Below are 20263 nucleotides of genomic sequence, written 5' to 3'. Positions count from 1 at the left end.
CTGTATGGACAGGCTTGACAGAGACTCCAACTGGAATATGAAACTAGATGAGCTCATCCGATGACACAGACTTAGGGTTTTACACTTACTTTGGTAAAAACTGAAGATGTGTTTTCTTTTGTTTTTTGTTTTTTTTAAAATAGAAAATATTTTCCCGATTGTCCAAATCCACTTTATTCCAGGAGCATGTTGTTTTAAGTTGTTTTTAACTCTATAGTGGATGACTCTGACCTCTGCTGTCACTACCACTACTACATTAACCCCAGCCGCTCCACTGGCCAGCAGAGCAGCATGTGGTTGTATATGACTGTGTGCGTTTCTTTCAGGCGTGACAGAAAAAGAGAGCGGCTCTATGAATGAAAGGTATGCGTGGACATATTTTGACATTGAAGCATTGCATGGTGCACCATGCTGTTATTGTGTAGATGTTATTACATGCAGCATATTGGCAATCATCGTGTTGATTACTTTTTTAATGTTATGTTACTATGCAACATGGAAAGTATATAGAAAATAAGAAGTGACCCCTCTGGTATAGTGATTTATAGCTAAAACTCAAGCATAGGTCAACCCTTCCTGTAATTGCCTGTAAAACAAATAGAGGGAATTTAAAGTCCGTGGATTAAGACTGAACTTGTCAACTGAGGGGAAACTGCGTTATTATTGTTATTTCCTCTCGCATTGTGTCAGGCCGGAGCAGACTCAAACCATCCAGGCTTACTGAAGCGTTTGCATCCTATCGGAGACAGCGGGACACGTCAGCTGTTCCTTTTTCCCAACCGTCGGTGTCCTCGGTCTCACACACGCACGGACGCACACACTGAAGCAATTAGCAGAAGCCTTGTGGTTGAAGAATGGACGGTCGGCATTCCTGGTGATTTCTTTGGAGGAAAAAGATGATACTTTTATCCATTTCTCCCTGAAAAGCCCCATGTGTTTCATCTTTCCCGGCAGACACCGATGCCGTCCTTCCACACCCAAACCGTCAACAAATCTCGACCACAAACATCTGAGCAAGCCGGGGTCGCAATCCAGTTGTTAAATCCAGAGGGCATAAACGCTTGCCAGACGAAGTCTTCAGTTACTGACCCCATCAGCGAAAAATGTTAGGAGGGTTTTAGTGGTGGCTGTAAAATAGTTGGGCGCGCTCCATCACAGCTCCGTGTCAAGATAGCCGATTGCTTGGTGGCATTAGTTGAGCTCTATTAAACAAGACAACGGGTTACTAAGCCGAGTCTTTTCAGCCATGTCCGGCTTCCTTTATGCTCAGTTTGACTTGTGTTCACACCTGGGAAAAGCCCAGTACAAACACAGACCACTACCATTACCCAGTGGAAAGAGATCTTTGGATAAGCACGAGTATAGTTTGGAAAATCTAATAAGTTCTTTCATTTACTTACCCCAAAACTAGATAGTGCACTCGTTTGTCTGTCTGAAAAACGCAGTCTGGTTTAGAGAGACAGCAATGAAAGTAACGGGACAACCAGGCTCAGGTGACAGTGATGCATGTGTTATCAAGTAGCACATAAAGAATCACACATGTATAAACAAACCTTAGACCAACACAGTCGAGGTTTAAAAACTGCTGAGAAGCAGGAAGAGCGAGTGGAGAAAAGTGGGAGAGGATAATTCCCGACAGATTATTCCTTTGCCAGAGGTTAGGCTCAGCTTTTCCGCAGACACAGCCATGTATGTGCACACACAGACATGCACTGACACGTTACTCTTCTTTTTGTAGTTTCTTTTAAGTTGCAGTCATCTTTCTCTGAAGATAGACCCGTTTATGTGTGTGTGTGTGTGTGTGTATCTGTTCGTAATGGTAAAGGCATTAACAGTGAGCAGAAGGGATGACGACGCCTCACACAAGGGGGACAGTCACAGGACACAAAGGTTCAACACAGCGACAGAGACAGGCCGGCGTCTGATGTGTCAGACCTTTAAGATAAACCAACTGGCCTGATTTATTTTAGTAGCATCTTCTCATCTCTGCTTTGTAACACATTCTTACATCCCTCATGTGACCTGGACTCAGGTTTCACTGCATGCCCGAAAGCACAAAAAAAAAAACATTTCTGAAAATAAAAGCAGTTAAACTATAAACTGTCTGACTCAGCATCTGCAAAAGAAGGTGAATTGCTCCCAAAAGGTAAAGCTAAATCTTTCTCCAGACTTGTTGTGGGTGAAAAAGTCCAAACACAACTCCCCCCCCCCGCCCTCACTTTTATTCGCCGGTCTTCCAGTCAAACTCCCAGCAGTGAAGTATTGGGCTCCAACACACTGTCTCATTAGGCAGTGACTAAAGGTTGCCAAAACTTGTTACATTCTAGCACTTCTCCAGAAAAACAACACATTAGTAGCACATCCAGTCGCGCCTTGCCTAAACTGCTGTCAACCCTGATCCTGCGCAGTGATGTCACTGGAAAGATCCCAAGTGTGACTGAGTTGAGATGTATGATAGTAGAGTGGAGCTGGAGCACGATGACAAATCAGCAGTTGAGCCTTAAATAAATAAAGATGAGGAAAAATAGCCTCTTTAATCCTGTTAAAAGTAACCTTTTCCAGAATATAACAGTGCTCAGCAGAAGATAGATTCTTGTTTGACATCAGCGATGACTTGGTATGGTAAATACAGCGGGTATTATATTGTTACGCACGAGCATTTCAGTTATAGAAATCAGATGTAGTCAGTGAGTCAAAGCAGATATTATTTCATTGAGATGGAACATCACAGGGATATGCCTCCATTATAAGCTATTTGCTCTTCAATAAACAGTAAACAGACAATTAGCGGATGGATGCCAGGAAGAGCTTCATTGATTAAAATCACATTTTGCTTTGTTTGAGATAAAATAGAGCTGAGAGGATTGCAACGTTCTGGACTTAGATTCGCCATATTAACAACTTTATATAACTGATGATGAGGCGGACTGACGTTTTGATATTCGCCTTTAACCCGTTAAATGTACTATGCACTCATAATCTGTTCACTCTACATTATAATGAGTGATCGCACATTCAGAGCAATCAGGTTTTGCCCCTCAAACATGAGGTTTTTCTTGTATTTACTTCAATGTGTGCGAACACAAACTGGCAAATTCCACCTTTGGGAAGTGAGTTCTTCACCTGGGGTTTTAAACAGGAACAGGAAGTACATTAATACGTTTATTGTACTTTCCTGTTCCTGTTCAAAGCTGATGATTTCACTTAGAGGACATTTCTGAATGTTTTTTTCAGTTAAACACTAAAAATAAATATTACAAATACACGAAAACAAACACATTAACTGAACTAAACAAGACTTTTATGTATGCATAGAATCTACATATTAAAGAGTGATTTCAGTGGTTTGCTTGATTTAAAAAAAAAAAACAAAAAAAAAAAAAAACATTTTTCTATATATAAATAGAGGGAGTGAGGGTTGAATTTATTGAAATTCTTAAAAAAAATATGATAAGATTCTAGTTTTAGTCCTGACTTGACTGTAACTGAGGTGAATTTGCTTTACCTTCACTACTTTGAGGGCGTAAACACGGTTTTTGTCAGTAACTCATTGGGCTGTCCCATAAATCTTAATTGTCCGACATGACCTTTCACCTCTCAACCATTTCCATGCACCCTAAATAACCTCCTCTCCTCTCCCTCTGCTCTGCTATTCCACATTTTCAATTTCCCAGGGGGGGGACGCAAACCTTTTCCTCATGCTCTCCTTCTACCTTCCCTTTTTATTCTTTTATTTTTTTCCCCCCTCTTCTTTCCTGTTGGCATTGCTCTTGGTTGTTGCTTCAGCTTTCAGAATATCCTTTCCCCTGCCTCTCTCCTCTCTGGTTTCTTTTGTATATGTTTTGGCAATGATGTGTGTCTCTCCTTCGGGGTAAATGTCCTTTTCTATGGCTCTGTCTCCTCCATTGCCATTCACTTTCACTCATTCATTCCAACAGGTCATCAGCTTTTCTCAGTTGCAGACACACACACACACACACACACACACACACACACACACACACACACACACACACACACACACACACACACACACACACACACACACACACACACACACACACACACACACACACACACACACACACACACACACACACACCTCTTTCTCCGTCTCAGCCAGGGAAAGTGGTACTGGTGTTAAGTTTCAATACAGTAGGAAATATTTTCGACCCTGCAGGAAATGTCTAAACTGCCAGAACCATTCGCTTCTCACGCTCACCAACCCACACACAGCTATGCATTCACAGACACTATGAAGATGTATATATTTTTTAAGATTTAAAAGTGTCAAAGTATAATCCAGGCTTTGCAAGACTTAAACGTGAGGGTGTGAGTGTATTTTATTTCATTTAATTTAACATACAGATGCTGGGGGAAGAGCAAGGCTGCAGATGGGACTGGCACCATAAAAGAAGGGGTCCGTCAGCGGGAAGAGCAGCACCAGGAACATCAGAGCGCCCAGCAAATACAAAGGAAGCAGAAGTGAATGTTGGGGGTGTTGCAGGGCAGCGCTGATGTCAGGTAGGCCCTGACTATTACAAAAGGAATGGCACAACACCGGACCCACCACGTGACCTTCAGCGGAACAAATCACAGATTTCATGAGGCGTGTAAAGAGGCGAGTATGTTGGAAAGTGCAGACCGAGTGCTTCGCTCATCTCACCTGTTCGCATGAATATGAAGGAAGCAAAAGCACCAAACACCGTTGTGTAAAGGAACTGCATTCCTGAAATTAAAGCAGCAACAAAAACAAATGAAATCTGGTGCAAATGTGTGAGTGAATGAATAAAATCACAGCTGTGTGTTTTTTTTGTTGTTGTTTTTTTTACCAAGCCCGGTCAGGAAAACATACAAGAATCAAGCTTTACAATCAGGATATGATTTGCATTGAATACACATTCTTATTCATTGAGACTTGTTCTTCTCAACACCAATGCTCCTTCTCTTGCCCTTTATTGACCGCACTGATTGGCCAAATATGTTGGACAAAAGACTGGACACAGGCTTTACAGGTCGCATGTCACTCAAAGGGTGAATACAGAAAGACAAGCATCGAGAAACCAAATCCAACCAAACCTGCTGTGAACTGATTCATGGATCATTTCACTCTGTGGCCTCATTCAGCTTTTTTTTTTCTACACCAATATAGTTAAACAGACTTTAAAGAAACTGACCTGATACCAGGAGGATGATGTGCATGCTATCCTTGCCAAGGCGCCGCTGCTCTATGATATGGTGAAAATGAGCTGGAAAAACAAAGGAAAGCAGCATTGAACTGCAAGGAAATACCAGAAAACCACCAAAGATCACTGTTAAACAATAATGCAGCTTTAATGTTGACCGTGAAACCGTTGTAAACACAGCTGCTTGCAGGTTCCAGTTATCTTCTGGTGAGGAATTGTTGCAGCCATACCTACACCAAACAGCAGTGGAGCTGTAAAGATGGCAGCTGTGGGTCCAGTGCAGGGCACCAGCATGGGCAGCATGGCTCCTCTGAACACCAGCTCCTCTGTCAGTGGCGCCACCACCTGGTTTCTGAGCCACACTGCATCTCTCACACATAACCTCCACGACCCAACATCTGGGAAAATACACCTCATGACAACATTATACGGAGGCACACATGACACACACATGTGAAACTGTCGTACCGCGTTTCATTCAGCGTAACATTGAAGTGATGAAGAGAGAAACACACCCAGCGCTGACTTCAGCTCTCCAGTGACGCCATCAGGATTGTCCATGGCCGAGTGAACCAGGGGTCCAAAATAAAAAACCTGATGCATGGAATAAAATTAGTTGTTTAAAACACCCAGTGGAAGTAAATAAAAAAAAAAGCAACAACATTGAATTTAAAAACCTGGAACCTCTATGGCGATTACTTTGTGTGTGGTGGATCCCACTGCTGAATTGAATGGAAACTGGAAAGCCTCACTGTGGCGAAGTGAGAATTGAAATTGAATCTCAGAAAAGTCAGACCTGACTTGAAGCAGCACTTTGAAGATGCTGTAAGAGGGAAATGGGACCTACAGCGTGGTCCTTCCTGGAGCTCCTGAAAAGCTGCTTGGTTCTGATTATTTTCATTTCTGCCCACATTAATACAAATAAATGATTCCTGGGTGTTCATGTGACTGGATTAATAAAAATTTTTCCTTTCCTTCAGAGCCATGTGTGTCCTCAGCTAAGTACTGTGAAATCATCCATAGAATAAGATTGCTTTTTTTTTCTTGTGGTTGTCTGCCCTTTAATTTCATGTTATCAGACATCTCGGGCTAATGTAATGATGCAAAGAAACATTACTTAATCAACTTCATTTCAAGGATAATTTTGAGTTGCCTGACTTACCACTGTTAGCAACAACGGCAGTATGAGTGCAGGAATCAAACCTTTCACACGAACGCCCATCAACTCCAACACAGACACATCAACCTGGAAATAATGTGTTTGTATACTTAGAAATGAGTGTGACCGTAGAAATGTCCTTTCACTTGTAAGGTCAGAGGTCATATTTTGAGTGAGACATTGACTGCAATCTTATCTTGATATGTGACAACATATGAGTCGTACTACTACCGACAAATGATAAGAATACAAATACAAATAAGAATAGACTTTTGCACGCTTTCTGCAATAACATCTCCTCACCTTGATTTCAGCCCAGTGTGTCCACATCTTTACCACTGCAGGTGACAGAGCAGCGACCAACAGCACACTGACACAGCGGCGCTTTATCACACTGGGATGGTCCCTACACACACACACACACACACACACACACACACACACAGGTCTACATGGCAGCCTTGCAGCACTGCCTGGAGAATGCAGAACGATTGTATACCTTGGTAAGTTTCCGTTCCAGATGTACAAACTTCCGACATAGAAACAAGCCAGCAGAAAACAGCTCAGCACACACACCCAACACCTTGCGTGGGTGTGCTCTCCCTGCATTGTAATGCCACGCAGAGATGAGGGTTTGCAAGTAACGGCGAAAGACTCAGGAGGTTGCTCAGGTGAGAGAGAGCTGTAAAAGCTGCACAGGTTCATGCATTGGACTGCCTCGACACTGCCTGTCAGTTGAGATTAGCAGATCTCAGAGGAGTGAAGATCTGTGCTGCAGGAGAAAGCTGATTAGCACTAATACTCTACTACAAGCCAGCCTGAATGGTCACTTTTATACACAGCACACCGTTAGCGTATACATCTGATGCATGTTTGTCATCTGAACTAGTTATGCAGAGCATAATGTTTTCTAATTTCTAAAGTATATTGGTTTGTTGTAAACTTTGGAAGCGTGATCTATAAGTAGTGACATTTGAATTTCAGTGTGTTTGTGTTTTAATACTATAGTTGAAAAGACGTGAATAACAGTTGAAGAGATAAATCGGAGAGTTGTTTGGGAAATTAAACAAAAGACGTTCCCTGACCGGGAATCGAACCCGGGCCGCGGCGGTGAGAGCGCCGAATCCTAACCACTAGACCACCAGGGACATGTACGATTGTGTACGTGGCGCAACTAAATGACGTCACAATTTCAATGTTCAGACAAGTAGTGCACTCGAAATCATTTTCATCTTAATGGACAAAATATTTGTCTGGAAATGTATTTCATTATAATTAACCATAATAATTTATATCAAATTAATGTAGTTAAAGTGTGTTGAGAATCTTGCAACGATATATTTGTTATTTTAATTTTAAGTCTTAAAGGTCCATTCATTTAAACTGATAGAAAGGCATTAAAGACAATTACATTTTCAATTTGTGAAAAGACGTTCCCTGACCGGGAATCGAACCCGGGCCGCGGCGGTGAGAGCGCCGAATCCTAACCACTAGACCACCAGGGAGAGATAACATGTGAAAAGGAACACTACACTCTGACGTCACCCTTCCATTCAAATTCTACACACACATACACACATACACACATACACATACACTTATTGTATCAAAACAATTACATCTTCATACAAGCAAACGTTTCATGGCGCCATAATGTTTTCCTTGTTGTACTTTAACAGAGAAGTAGGCCCAGAAAAACCCAGAGGACAGTGAGAATCATTTGCTCCCTATAACATCGATCATAGATACTATATGCAATTCTTAATTAACAGCCTGGTAGCCAGGTAGTTTTGAAAATGGCAGTATTGGTCTTCTTCCTCCATGCCTGTAAGGAAGCGGGTATGTGCATAGGTAAAAGGATGCAAAAAGAATCAGCTTTTTCTTGACACTGGCTCAAGTTGAGCAGGTAGGATATGTGCGGCAACAATTCCAACCAACAATTCCTCTTATGTGACGGGTCCCTGCATCTTTCCAGGCAAGGAAACACTATTTCCACTGGTGGATTTACAGAAACCTTGTCTGTGTTAACAACGCAACAAAAAGCCAGTCAGTCGTGTATTTGTTGACAACTGCATCCGTCATGTCATTGAAGAAGACTCATGTTTCAGTTTATTTGGAGACGAGCGCGTGTGTGCAAACTTCTGCAGACTAAGCAAAACGAGTGAGTGGAAATGGAGCCACTAGAAAATAAGGACATGCACACACAACCACATAGGCACATGAATTTCTCTCAGAGTTAAAGATTTTGATCAGAGAAGACGGACGGTATTGTGACTTTGTGATAGTGGAAATGGCAATGCTTTTCTACGTTTGCAGTTTGTGACCTGGTGGAAAGCATTCACAATGATCAAATCATAATATAACACAACTTAGAATAGAACTGAGGTGAAAAATTCCACTTTGAATTTGTCTCAGTGGCACATTCTTTGTGTTCATGAGTGGAATGAGTTTAACAATGGTCTGTAAACAGAAAAGAAAAGCAAAGCACATAAAAGGTGTAATTAGGTCTCTAAAAAGCTTCACCAAGTGGGACAGGTCTTTACTGGTAACGTCTGTAGAGACTGTGTGCATTTCTTCTTTGGTGTCAGACCGAGGTTTACCGTAAAGTATGTGCACATACTCCAACACATTAGAGTATATACAACATGCTGTTCACTGAGGAAGAGCAGATGTTCCCTGACTGGGAATTGAACCCGGGCCGCAGAGGGAAAGTTGGACATCTTCGAGGACAGAGGTCAAACTTGCTCCAACATTTCAACCAATTGTGACGCTCCGTCCAACATTTCCAACATTTAACCAATCAGGAAGCGGCAATGTTGGCGCTGAGCAGGTGGGCGTGGTCTAACTTTTTTTTTCATGAATCTGGATGAATAAAGTTCTATCCAATCTAATTTTATATTTTTGAAAAAAAAAATAATAATAACAAGAGGAAATTGAACTTTGGCCAGGGAAGTGAAAGTGTGGAGTCGTCGCCACTGGACCAAGAAGATCAAATTCATCATTTGAAAACAAATGTTATTCTGTCTGGATACACGTGATATTTCTTTTCTCAAAAACATGCGGAGTCCAGTCCTTGACGAACGTAAGCAACCAATGTTTATTCGTCTTCCTCACATTCATCAAGATCACCTCATAAATACAGGCAGCCACCTCAGGTAGACAGTGTGTGACAGTTCCACCGCAGGGATGCGAGGCAGAGTACCGCGAGAGCGTCAAAAAACAGAAATGAGAAAACGTTTACGTCTCTGTGACTCTGGGGCATGACCGTCAACATCCACACAGACCGTGGCACGTTCAAGTCATCAGGGTTTAACTTTCAATCAACACTTGAGTAAGTTCGAGGATGCTTTTAGGGCCTCATTGAAATGTGTGGCTGTTTTCTTTTTTTTAACACAAAACCTGCTCTAACGGCACAGAGGGGTTTGAGTCCAGCTCATGGCATTGTATTCCTATATCTGATATGTCTTGACTTGTTAATAATAAATCTTTTTTCAGGGTGCAAACAATTCCAATAATAAACCACCATGACCTATTCACTATAAAAAAAGTTAGAAGGCACGCTTTGGCTTTAACTGTGAGAGACTCACATCGTGATACTGGAGCTTTATCTACCTCCCACTGCAGAAAAACAAAAAGAGGACTAAAACCAGTGTTTGAATACTGAATAATCTCCCATAAGGCACAAACACACAAAATACTAAATGTGCAATAGGTATACAACAAACCTGACACGTTCAAATAAATAATAACAATAATAATAAGGCAACACAATTAAAATATTACTAATATATTAAGACAGACTGAAAATAATAACAACACACCTTGCAGCCATACTCAGTGCTCTCTGGAAAAACAAAGGCTCTTAAAAAAAATTGAGGTCCTGAAAGCTTTTTTTTTTTTTTTTTTTTTTTTTTTTTAAATAATATTTTCACTGCAGCACGCATTTGTCTTTATTGCTGTATTTCCTTCTCCTCATCTCCAGACCTCGCTCCAGACGCTCGTCCTCCTCCAGCGCACTGAAAACACACATACACATTATGACAAAACAGCCCAGAACCATCAGATGTGTAACAATTCATTGCAAACGAATAAGGAAAGTGAAAGCGACTGTTTGGTAACTTAATTTCACCTGATTTCAATAAATCTAAAAGACATATAATATGAATTATTGAGGACTTGAAGATTGATAAAATCATAACTTAGTCAGTCTAATATCTTATAAAGCCACTATCAAGTTGAAAATGAAGTGTTTTAAGTGCATTTTTATGGTTAAATCAACCGAACACGCCCGCGCACACTCACACTCTCTCCTTGGCGTCGATGTCTCTGATGATCTCGTCCCTCTGGTTGACCAGAGACACCAGCTCTTGGAGGAGCAGCTGCTCCCTCTGCTGCTGAGTGGACGACTTCTGCCAGTCTACAGGAAAAACAACACAACTTTTATTAAGGCTGAACAACTGGGTTCATTTAGAGGCATTCATAAAGTTTGTGATCCATTTGGGCTCATTGGTGGGAAGCTGATTTTCTCAGTGGGTCACATGACAAACTCACAATGCGAGATGAGCCATGAAGTGACTTCAGCTCTGATCGGTTTAATTATACCACTTCATAAATGCAAGTCTCATGTTTTACTTCAAGTACTTGAGTAATTGAGCAGTATAATCTACATTCATCTTCTCATCTTTCCTATAAACCAACAGGATTCAGCTTTATTATTATGAGCTTAAGCACTGCACGCATCATGGACAGTGACTTTTATGTGATTCATTATTCCTCATTGACCTCCTGCGGGTCAGTCAGAGGTCACTATAGGGAGACATGTGGCACATGTAAAAAATACCCTGTTCTGCCTTAGCTCCACTTTTACCAGGTAAAATATCAATAAGCACTTTTATTTTGGCATTTCAGTCTTTGCGTCATCAAATTCTAACTTCAAACTATAACTTCACTTACCTTCTATCGCCATCATGACTCGTAGTTCTCTGGTCAGAAGGTCAAATCTCCTCTCCAGATCTTGCTCCTCTTGTCTGTGGACACAGAGAATAATCAGGTAACCCCCCCCCAACCAAAGTGTGAAGTGCAGTGTGGGTTTTGTGTTCAGGAGTGGGAGAGTTTACAGGAGCTCCAGGTTGTCCTGTCTGCGAATCAGAGCGTTCTTCTTGTTCACCAGGGTGAACCACTCCTGTATCAGCCGTTCCTCTTCATCCCGGTCACTCCCTGGGTGAACAGGAGGACAAGACAGTCTGCGCACAGCTCAAAATAAAATAATAAAAACAACATATATTGCACAGATTATGGTCGCGACCCTGAACAGGATAAGCGGTATAAGATATGGATGTTTGAGTGTGGAAGCAGCTGACACACAGTAATCTCAGTTGTTGATCCACGCTAAAAGGAATTGGAGATATCCTATGACTACACAAGTAACGGCCATTTAAAATGAAGCGACTTTAGTTTTATGGTTTTCAGATGGAATGTATGAAAGAAGAGTCACGCGCCCATCTGAGTACTCCATTGTGCCAGTGCCCATATTTGAGTCTTTTCTCTTGTTGGGATAGAATACGAACCAATAAAAACCAAATGACGATTACAAAACACATCGTTTTTCTGAAAATAACACATTCTTGGCAGCACACTATTACCCAGCACTGTTTAGGATGTGAAAGGCAAACCGTGAAGACATCCAGTGAAGACTTCTAAAACATTTTTTTGAGATTATTTTTGACATGTAAATTTTAAAACATTATGCAATTTGTGCTAAGATGATAAAAAAGATTTTTTTTGTATTTATACCGACATTAAAATGTTCTAAAATCAAAAAACTTAAGTCCCGAAATAGCTTTTAACAACACCCAAAGGTAAACAGACTTAATTTTAAAGTATTTTAATGAGCGCCTCATAAAAGTTTCACTTTGTTTAGTTGAAATTCTGCACGGCGGCACGCACAATCACAAACCTGCGTGCTGTGCATGACTCACCTGTTTCCATGAGGCTCCGCAGTCGTCGCTCTACCACCGCGGCTCTGCTGTCGATGTGTTTCTGCTCCGTCTCCAGAGCTGCCAGCTCACTCAGCACGTACTGGCTGGTGTCCTGCAGACACTGACCACAGCCCCCATCGCACGGACACATAAATCCAAACACATCCAACCACCATGCATGAGCATACACAATAACAGGCATCCACACAGTGAGGAGGAGGAGGAGGAGGAGGAGGAAGGAGGAAGGAAGGGGGAAGGAGATCAAAAGAAAAGAGTCGGACAGCAATGAGGGAAGGGGAAACAAGAAGACAAGCAGAGGAAGAAGGTCAAAAGATTAGAGAAATGCCAAAAAGAACGAGATAGTATTTGATCTCTTGGAAAGAATTGGTAATATTGATTGACATGTATATCATTTATTGCGAGAGTTGAAGTGGCAGAGAAAAGAAGCGGCGATGAGAGACTCGGACACCGACCATCGTTTCCTCGTCCAGTTTAGGTTGAACATCAGCGACAGTCTGTGACTCTGCAAACAATGAACACACGGGACAAATCAAGCCAGAGAAGTGACAAAGAGGGCGAATTAAGACGAGTTACAAATATCCGACATGTAATTCTTAAGGAGCTTTTCCGTATCTACCTCTTTTGTTTTCTGTCATAGTAGAAGTCATTGCGTCTTCATCCTAGGAAAGATTGACATAGCTCTTGTAAAGGACTCGCTGAAGGTTAAGCAAAGGTGAGTGCAGGAAGTGTTTCTCTTGAAAGTAATTTATAGATTATTGTGTTAACACTGTTTGTGCAGCTGCAGCAAAGAAGAAGAACTCTTTTTTTTTTTTACCTGAGCAGAACCAGATTTGACCGTCTTGGTAGCCGACCTTGGAGGCGGGACTGGAGTTATAGACTCATCAACTAAAACCAGATGAGGAGTATTATTATAAAAAAATACAACAACAACAACTAAGTTTTAAAGGAGAGAAAATGAGTCATTGTGGGTGAGAAAAAGAGCAAACGATTATCTAAGATCGTCACAATTAGTCTTACTTTCACAGAGAGTTCTATAGTCATGTTAAGATTTTCTCACCCATGTAAGGAAGCTGAGGGGGGTTTTCAGAGGATTTGTATTGGAATGAAACACATTAAGGCTGCATAAGGTGAGAAATATTTACATTCTTTTGAAAATCACATTACCCGTGCACTGAGACCATGTTATTGGTCTATCAGCATCAGATATGAGTCGGGCCGTGCAAAATCGTTTTCGGCGCACACATCTGGTATCTTTAGACGCTCTGGGGGAATCTACTAAATCCGTACCTGAGGTGTCGTGAACTTGGCTTTATGGCGTGTTTATCTGTGCTTAGAGCTGAAATTCTGCTACTTCAGATTCCCGATTGCCCCCGAGGCCCATTAAAGTTTAACTTCCCCTTTTCAATTCTCCTGACTTTACTCTGTTTTGTTGTTATTTAACATTTCTCTCTGCTTCAGTTTGTCTGTTTGTTTTTTTCAGGTGAATGTAGTTAATTACCAAATGGGATTTGTAACTTTTATAGGCACGAGTTTGTTATCATGAGGAGATTAAAATGTGCAAAACCCTAAATTAAATCAGCATCATTCTTTAATAGACAGACAAAGTAAAACCCATTGGCATTGAATAAATAGAATAAAAGTGGGTGGAAAGTTAATCTGGACGAAGAAATAGGGACTATACCTTTAACTGGTCGCTTGGTTCTCGGTGGCGGTACGACTAAAGTGCTGCTTCCTCCTTCTTCCAGACTCACTCCTTCGTTCAGCCGGGCAATGCAGAAAGCCGCAGCATCAGCGTCGTTGGGAGCGGGGCCGGAGAGAGCCAGGCCGTAACTGGACTGACTGCTGTTGTGCTCTATCTGCAGCACGCTCAGCTCCTGGTTGGTGAAGTGCGAGTGGATCTGGCTGAGGTAGGTCATGACTATGAGCCGGTCAGGGACAGACAGCAGGACCATGTCGGAGGGCTCCAACAGGCGAGAGATTCCCAGGGCCTCAAAACCGTCGAATGCCTTGAAGAAAACAGAAAATAAACAGTAAATGGAGAAAAAAAAAAAAAAAAAAAAAGCATCTTGATTTCTTGTGTGCCATTTCATAAATGTGTTATAATGTACAAAATGCAATATTTCCAGATTCTTCTGCTCATAACATTACCTAAAGAATAAACTCACACTTAACATTTGCTTCAGACCACATAGTAAAATCTTGTTGAATGATGGATATGGACTATTTTACATTTTATTGTATCTGCACAACACCTATTAGATTCATTTTCTAGAGAAGTTTAAAGTTTTGTATTTTTTATGAAATTGGTATTTTATCCTCCTTCTGTTTATTTTATCTGATTTCCTTTCTTTCCATAATGTTGTAAAACAAAAGACTGCTTCTCCACTGCACCTTTTTATTGTTGAGCTTGATGTCGTGAGGCTCCAGCTTGTCAAACGCGCTGGAGAACACAAAAAAGAGAGAAAAATACAGAACTTGCCTTGTAATTTACACTAAAACTGAATAGCGTACATACTAAGCTGATATCATCTTAACGTGCAACATACATCTAAAATATTCTCACACGTTATCAAGGAAAACAGATCAAGTACATTTTTTCTGGATGGAAATGGTGCAGGATGGCACAGAAAGCCAGGCCGTTCCTCCAGGAGGTGCTGAAGTTTGTGACCCTCACTCCTCTGTACTTGTTGGTAATGGCCTGGCACCACTGGAGCAGCGACTGGCTGGAGTTCACCAGATCCTGAGCGAGGAGGAGAGAGGAAAGTGTGTTTGCATTAATTATTGGCTGAGTTATTTAAAAAAAAAAAAAAAAAAAAAAAAAGCGTGTGGAAGTTCATGTCCGTTTCTGTATCTTTACCTCCCTTGTGCTGTCCTTCCCGTCAGCCTCCTCCCGGACCGCGTGAAGGGCAGCTGGAGTTTCTTCTTCGGTTAGGGTAGGGAGTCGAGATGACTTTGTCTCACACTGATAAGGAGACATGGATGTGTTTTCAGGCTCACTTGATGGTGTCTTCTTTCCGTCGTCGGAGACCGATGTCGGCTGGCGTTTTTGCCTGAGAGAAGACGAGAATAAAGACGGAAACACAAGTTGGCAAAACGAGCTTATAAAGCGACCTGCTATCAACAAAAAAAATGCGAGCTGTGTTCCAAGCAAGCGGCATGCAGGCTTTGTTACATGACAGCGGTGAGCAGGCACATCTCGCCGAAGGGTTGACGTTAGAGGGCACGAGAGAAAAAAAAACATACAGCTTTGAGTCACACGGCGTGAACTGCTCCAAACACAGGTCTACGCTGTTTGGCTGAGTCCTGCAACAAACGGTGCTCAGACACTCGCATCTACAGGGCAGCACCCCTGCAGCCACTCATGTGGCAGCGCACTCACACAGACAAATACCAGAGCTGCTTTGTTTGGAGGGAGTTCAACACAAGCCTCGTGTCGGCCAAGGAAAGTCAAAGTTAAATCTCAAACATGAGACAGTGTTTGAACACTGGGCTTTCCAAGCCAGCAGGACGAACACTGAAACATTCCAGCTGTGGAGAGAAACAAGGCCTTTCTGTTGCCTTCGTGCACGCTTGATCTTTTTCTCGTGGAGAGAAAACTCGGGATTTGGCTGCGTTTTATCCGACTCTCCCAGTCCTACTAAAGCTTCATACGCTAAAACAGGCAATATTAGAACGTCATATCCTTTTGATCATAATAGGAAATTGAGTAAATATTGCCGAAATCATTCAAATGGAAGCAATGTCATGCTGAAGAGGCTAAGATGTCGCTTTGGTTCCTGATTTAAAAGTCTCTCAACAGCTTTGAGTTGTGACCAGCAAACACTCTGACTGAGCGTGTCTCCTGATGACGTCGAGAGAAAAATACAATTCCACTCAAATGCCATACACCAAGTTTATAGAATAAACTCACACATTTGAGAGAAACTGAAAACTTGGCGCATGTTGAAAGTCCGCGAAATATCCCTTTAATATGCGCATAAGTTTTGAGTTTTACATCTGCGGCTCTGCATTTCACACTCCCAAACAAATGCAAGGAATCAGTTGCGTATCATCACAGAGAGCAGCTCCGGGGGCTCGGCCTACGCTGACTTACACATCCTCCACTCTCCGAGTCTCCTCCGTCTCACTGAGCGATATTTCCTGGAAGGCATCGAAGGAGGCAACAACAGAGTGCTTATCATGATCAGTAGGATCAGGTGGGACGTCTGATTGCCTGCGTGACTCTGCGACATCACTGTCGATGTCACCAGGGACTGGAACCAGCCGCCTCATGCCACGGGGAGCAGAGTCAGGGGATGCATCGCCTGACATCCCTCGGATTTTAGCCAACAGGAACCGTTCTTCTTCTTCAAGCTTCTTGTCCTTGGAGAGACTTTTCGTGTCTTTTCCAGCCTGCGTTTCGAGACTTGCTTCTGAATGCGTGGCTGTTTGGTTCTCATCGTGTACTTTAGTGTCTGTGTGTGTCTTGGTGTGTTCTGAGTCCGACTCCATGCTGCTGCTGTTTGTGTTCGTAGGAAGAGGCCAAGGCACCACCGACGACTCGGCTGCTACCTCCAGGCTGCAGCCAGCCACTGCGTCGTCTCTTTGTCCTTCCTTTGACTGTTTTTGTGGCTCATTGTGTTGGAGTGCAGATTCCGTCTGCATTGTGTGACTAAATGCTTCCTTCGGCTGAGAAACCATGGGAGGTTTATGATGTGGACTGTCTGTCTGATTGGTTAAGGCTTGGGGACGTTCAGGTTTGATGGTCTGAATAACAGCCGTGCTCTGGGATGGAGTTTGCTCACTGAAAGGGGGTAAATGGGGCTTCTGGGCTACAGCAGGGGACAGATCACCTGGGCTGAACACAGAAAAGGAAGATTCAGGACTAAATGTACAAACCAATGAGTTTTGACAAAAGTGATTCACTCCATGCCGTGTATTCCTCAGTCGTCATACGTTCATTCATCTCAAGCAGCCAGAGCTCCATTTTATTAAGGTCACACAGGGCAGAGGAACAATTAAGCTCAAATGTTGTGTCGTAATCAGCGTGGTGCAAGAGTCTGGCTTCAAATGCTCAGCTAATTTCACAGCTGCGTTGCTGCCGTGACATCTGAGTTGATCGGACACTATTTCTCCCATGACACCCCGAGTGAATCTGGAACAGAGGTCTGGCGATGTGAGACTGCACTACAAACTACAGAGACGAGCCGCAAGAAACACATTGTTCAAAAAAATCTAATAAAATGCTGACTTAAGTAATGCACAAATGTCAGATACCAAACCTATCTATTCATTAATAAGCCTTGGCATGCGACTTTGCGACAACGACAGCTAAATGTGCATGCCAACATTGCGTACATATTTTCCGTGCAGGACGACCGCGATAACTTCGAAGAAAGTGATCCACTGTTTTTATTTCCACTTCTACCATGTCTAGGAGTTAAACACACATTGAGTAAAGCACTTTACGTTGTTAATTTATCATTGTGCTACATGCAAAATCATTTTGAGACTGAAAAAGCCATTTTCAAGAAGACTTTAGTTGGAAATACCATAACTTTAACTTTATTATTGATGTTCATTTTGGTAATGGTAATTGAATTGTGTAAGTGTGAATCTACATATGAAAGGAAAGTTACAAACAATTTAACGTGACCAGGTAACACCACAGGGGGTGTACTGAAAGGGCTATCAGATTAAATAGTAATACATGTCAAGGATTATATTCATTTGATCAAAACAGAAAGGTTTCAACTTCACGTATGAAAAAAGAAATTCCAGTTTACTTCTTTATGAGTTAACATGCATGTCTCACATGCACCACTCACAGGCGAGGCAAAGGGTGATTCTTGCAAGACAAGTCCAAATGCTCAGCAAGTCAACAGTAAAACGATTTAGAAAATTATTTTCTCTTGCAGATTTGAGTTGAAGTCTTGGTCACTGAGGCAAACGGGCTCAGCCCTTTAATCCACAGCAAGCCACCAGTGCGGCCCTCTCATATAGCCAACTGTCTCCTGGTTACTCACCTCATTCCCTGTTATTATATCTCACTCCCTCACTCTTTACTCACCCTGCTTCCCCTTCCATGTACAGCTCAGCCAGCCAGACGGAGCCCAGATCTTCATGCCCTTTCTCGTACTCTATTTCCTCATCCTCCTCTTCTCTCATCCACACTGGGATTGCACCAGATTTAAGATTGGAAGTCCCTTTTTTGAGAGGCTTTTGGTTGTCTGGGGCTTTCTTAGGAGTAACAGACTTCCCAGGTTTGTTACTTGTTGAGACAAAGTCGGATGGTGTCGCTGACACTAAACAGGCTTCGGCATTGTGTTTTTGATCAGATTCAGATTCTGATTGCTCGTCATCGTCTGGTAGATTTTCATCGTATGCAATATCGTCCAGGTCGGCCTCCCTCAGAGGAGGCCAGTTCTTTCTTTGGCTATCAGTGTCTTTCTGCTTGCTTTGCTTTGATGTAGAGCCAGGAAGAGTCTCATTTTTCCCCTTTTCTCCTCTTTCCTCATTCACCCTCTCAGCCTTTTCTCCCTGATGTTTTTTCTCCCGTTTTGCTCTCTCTTTATCCACTCTCTCCCTCTCTTTCCTCTCCATCTCCGTTTTCAGCTTTTCCCCTATCTTTCTCGACTCTTCCTTTTCCTTCTCAAGCATTTCTTTCCCTATCCTCTTCACCTCTTCTTTTTCTCTCTCCAATCTCTCTTTCTCTTTCGTTTTCCTCTCTGCCATTTCTCTCTCCATCCTTTCCATCTCCACTCTCATCTCTTCCAACTGCTTTCTCTCTTCCTCTTTTTCCCTCTCCAGTCTTTCCTTATGTCTCCTCTCTGTCTCTTCTCTCTCCCTCCTCTCGTGTTCCAGCTTTTCTTTCTCTCTTCTAACCCTTTCCTCTTCTCTCTCTTTCTCCTGCTCGCTGGCTGCTTGTCTCAGGCTTGCCACCAGACTCAGTCCTTGCGCCTCGCTTGAGGACGTTTTCATTAATTTTGCCTTTTCGTCAGTGATTGTCTGGCTTGGTGGGTCAGAGAAGGCCGTGGGCGGTGAAATATCAACGCGAAGAGAAATCAGGGGTTCCTCCTCCGATTCAGGGAAAGAAAGGGCCTCTGCCTTGACCCCATCTAGGCATGACTCATTTTCATTCTTTTCAAGTTGGAAATGTTGGTCTGCGGAGCCGTGCTGAGGATCTGCCTCGGCTGATCCACTTGTGTGCAGGATGGAGGTCACCGTCTCAAAGCTATGGGGGCAGACATGAGGGACAGAGAAACTGTGAGACCGGGCTCACCCTGGAATGACCCACAACATGACCACAGCAGGCGCTGAACACTGCGACCGAAAGCTCGACAACATGCTCGATCAAAATAAGACTCTTCACAGACTTTGTTTTGGTGCTCGTCCAAAGGGTCATGTGAAATCACACAAATGAAATACCATGTGGCCGCTACGTCAACAACCAAGCTACATCTCAATGGAATATCTATCACCTCTGCCATGATTAAGAGCAAAGAAACATCTCCTGATGCCATGCAGCTGAAAGTTCAGATAACCTATTAGAAAGAGAAACAATCTAAGGGAGATATATTTCTTTAAACCATAATTAATTTCACCCAATAAAACTAGACCGATGCCAGATCAACAAGTGCACATCAACAGGACGGTGCATTTTTGATAAGGCCTAAATAAGGCTGTGCAGTTTTAAACCGTTTTTATCTACAGTTTATAAACTTTTCCCAACATTAGCCAATAAAACCATTAAGAGATAAAATCGAAACATAATATAGAAAATGTAATGCAATGTCCCCCTAAAGGAACGCCACACAAAAAGGAATGTGCAAAATAGATTTGCGTTTGGTAGATGTTTGGTAATAAATCTCATACCACTGGAAATCCTTATTAGTTCCGTCCTAAATAGGAAAATGCATCTGTGGGACGAGCACACATGA

The 20263-nt window shown here is 42.4% G+C and overlaps 3 protein-coding genes across 6 annotated transcripts in view; all 3 read right to left on the bottom strand.

Annotated features, from left to right (window-relative positions):
* Window positions 1–3060: 3060 nt before the first annotated feature.
* The window catches only part of LOC308121312 (actin filament-associated protein 1-like 1), a 120600-nt gene continuing 103397 nt past the window's right edge, over window positions 3061–20263 (bottom strand). Inside the window, exon 20 of the transcript XR_013936090.1 lies at window positions 3061–3072. The gene's annotated coding sequence lies outside the window, so the exon portion shown is untranslated. The remainder of the gene's footprint in view (window positions 3073–20263) is intronic.
* Window positions 4327–7062, bottom strand: LOC308121433 (CAAX prenyl protease 2-like). The gene is made up of 8 exons (XM_080482664.1): window positions 6845–7062; window positions 6649–6751; window positions 6349–6432; window positions 5702–5780; window positions 5417–5584; window positions 5178–5249; window positions 4667–4729; window positions 4327–4578 (listed from the first exon to the last, which is right to left on the bottom strand). Exons 1-8 carry the CDS (start codon window positions 7048–7050, stop codon window positions 4358–4360), a joined length of 996 nt encoding a protein of 331 aa, XP_080338790.1. The 5' UTR covers window positions 7051–7062; the 3' UTR covers window positions 4327–4357.
* Window positions 9421–20263, bottom strand: part of LOC308121559 (EH domain-binding protein 1-like) — a 29450-nt gene continuing 18607 nt past the window's right edge. For 3 of the 4 annotated variants that reach the window (XM_080482846.1, XM_080482843.1, XM_080482844.1), the window contains 12 exons: window positions 15202–15394; window positions 14936–15084; window positions 14736–14784; window positions 14026–14350; window positions 13159–13229; window positions 12961–13003; window positions 12797–12846; window positions 12324–12444; window positions 11463–11562; window positions 11299–11372; window positions 10648–10762; window positions 9421–10361 (listed from right to left, as the gene is read on the bottom strand). In XM_080482846.1, coding sequence (XP_080338972.1) covers window positions 10274–10361; window positions 10648–10762; window positions 11299–11372; window positions 11463–11562; window positions 12324–12444; window positions 12797–12846; window positions 12961–13003; window positions 13159–13229; window positions 14026–14350; window positions 14736–14784; window positions 14936–15084; window positions 15202–15394 — 1378 coding nt within the window. In that variant the 3' untranslated portion in view covers window positions 9421–10273. The remainder of the gene's footprint in view (window positions 10362–10647; window positions 10763–11298; window positions 11373–11462; window positions 11563–12323; window positions 12445–12796; window positions 12847–12960; window positions 13004–13158; window positions 13230–14025; window positions 14351–14735; window positions 14785–14935; window positions 15085–15201; window positions 15395–20263) is intronic. The other variant, XM_080482845.1, reaches the window with a different exon arrangement.

The sequence above is a fragment of the Lipophrys pholis genome, assembly GCF_963383615.2.
Source record: "Lipophrys pholis genome assembly, chromosome: 16".
Classification (NCBI taxonomy): Eukaryota; Metazoa; Chordata; class Actinopteri; order Blenniiformes; family Blenniidae; genus Lipophrys; species Lipophrys pholis.
The sequence above is the reverse complement of the archived record's forward strand: the minus strand, read 5'-3'. Positions and strand labels throughout refer to the sequence as shown.

Excerpts from the sequence above, each read along its gene's own strand:
- LOC308121433 (XM_080482664.1), bottom strand. The coding sequence starts at position 7,050 with ATGAACCTGTGCAGCTTTTACAGCTCTCTCTCACCTGAGCAACCTCCT. Across the intron at positions 6,752-6,844 it reads TGGAACGGAAACTTACCAAG|GGACCATCCCAGTGTGATAA; the intron begins GTATACAATCGT and ends GTGTGTGTGTAG. Across the intron at positions 4,579-4,666 it reads CTTCATATTCATGCGAACAG|GTCACGTGGTGGGTCCGGTG; the intron begins GTGAGATGAGCG and ends GTTCCGCTGAAG.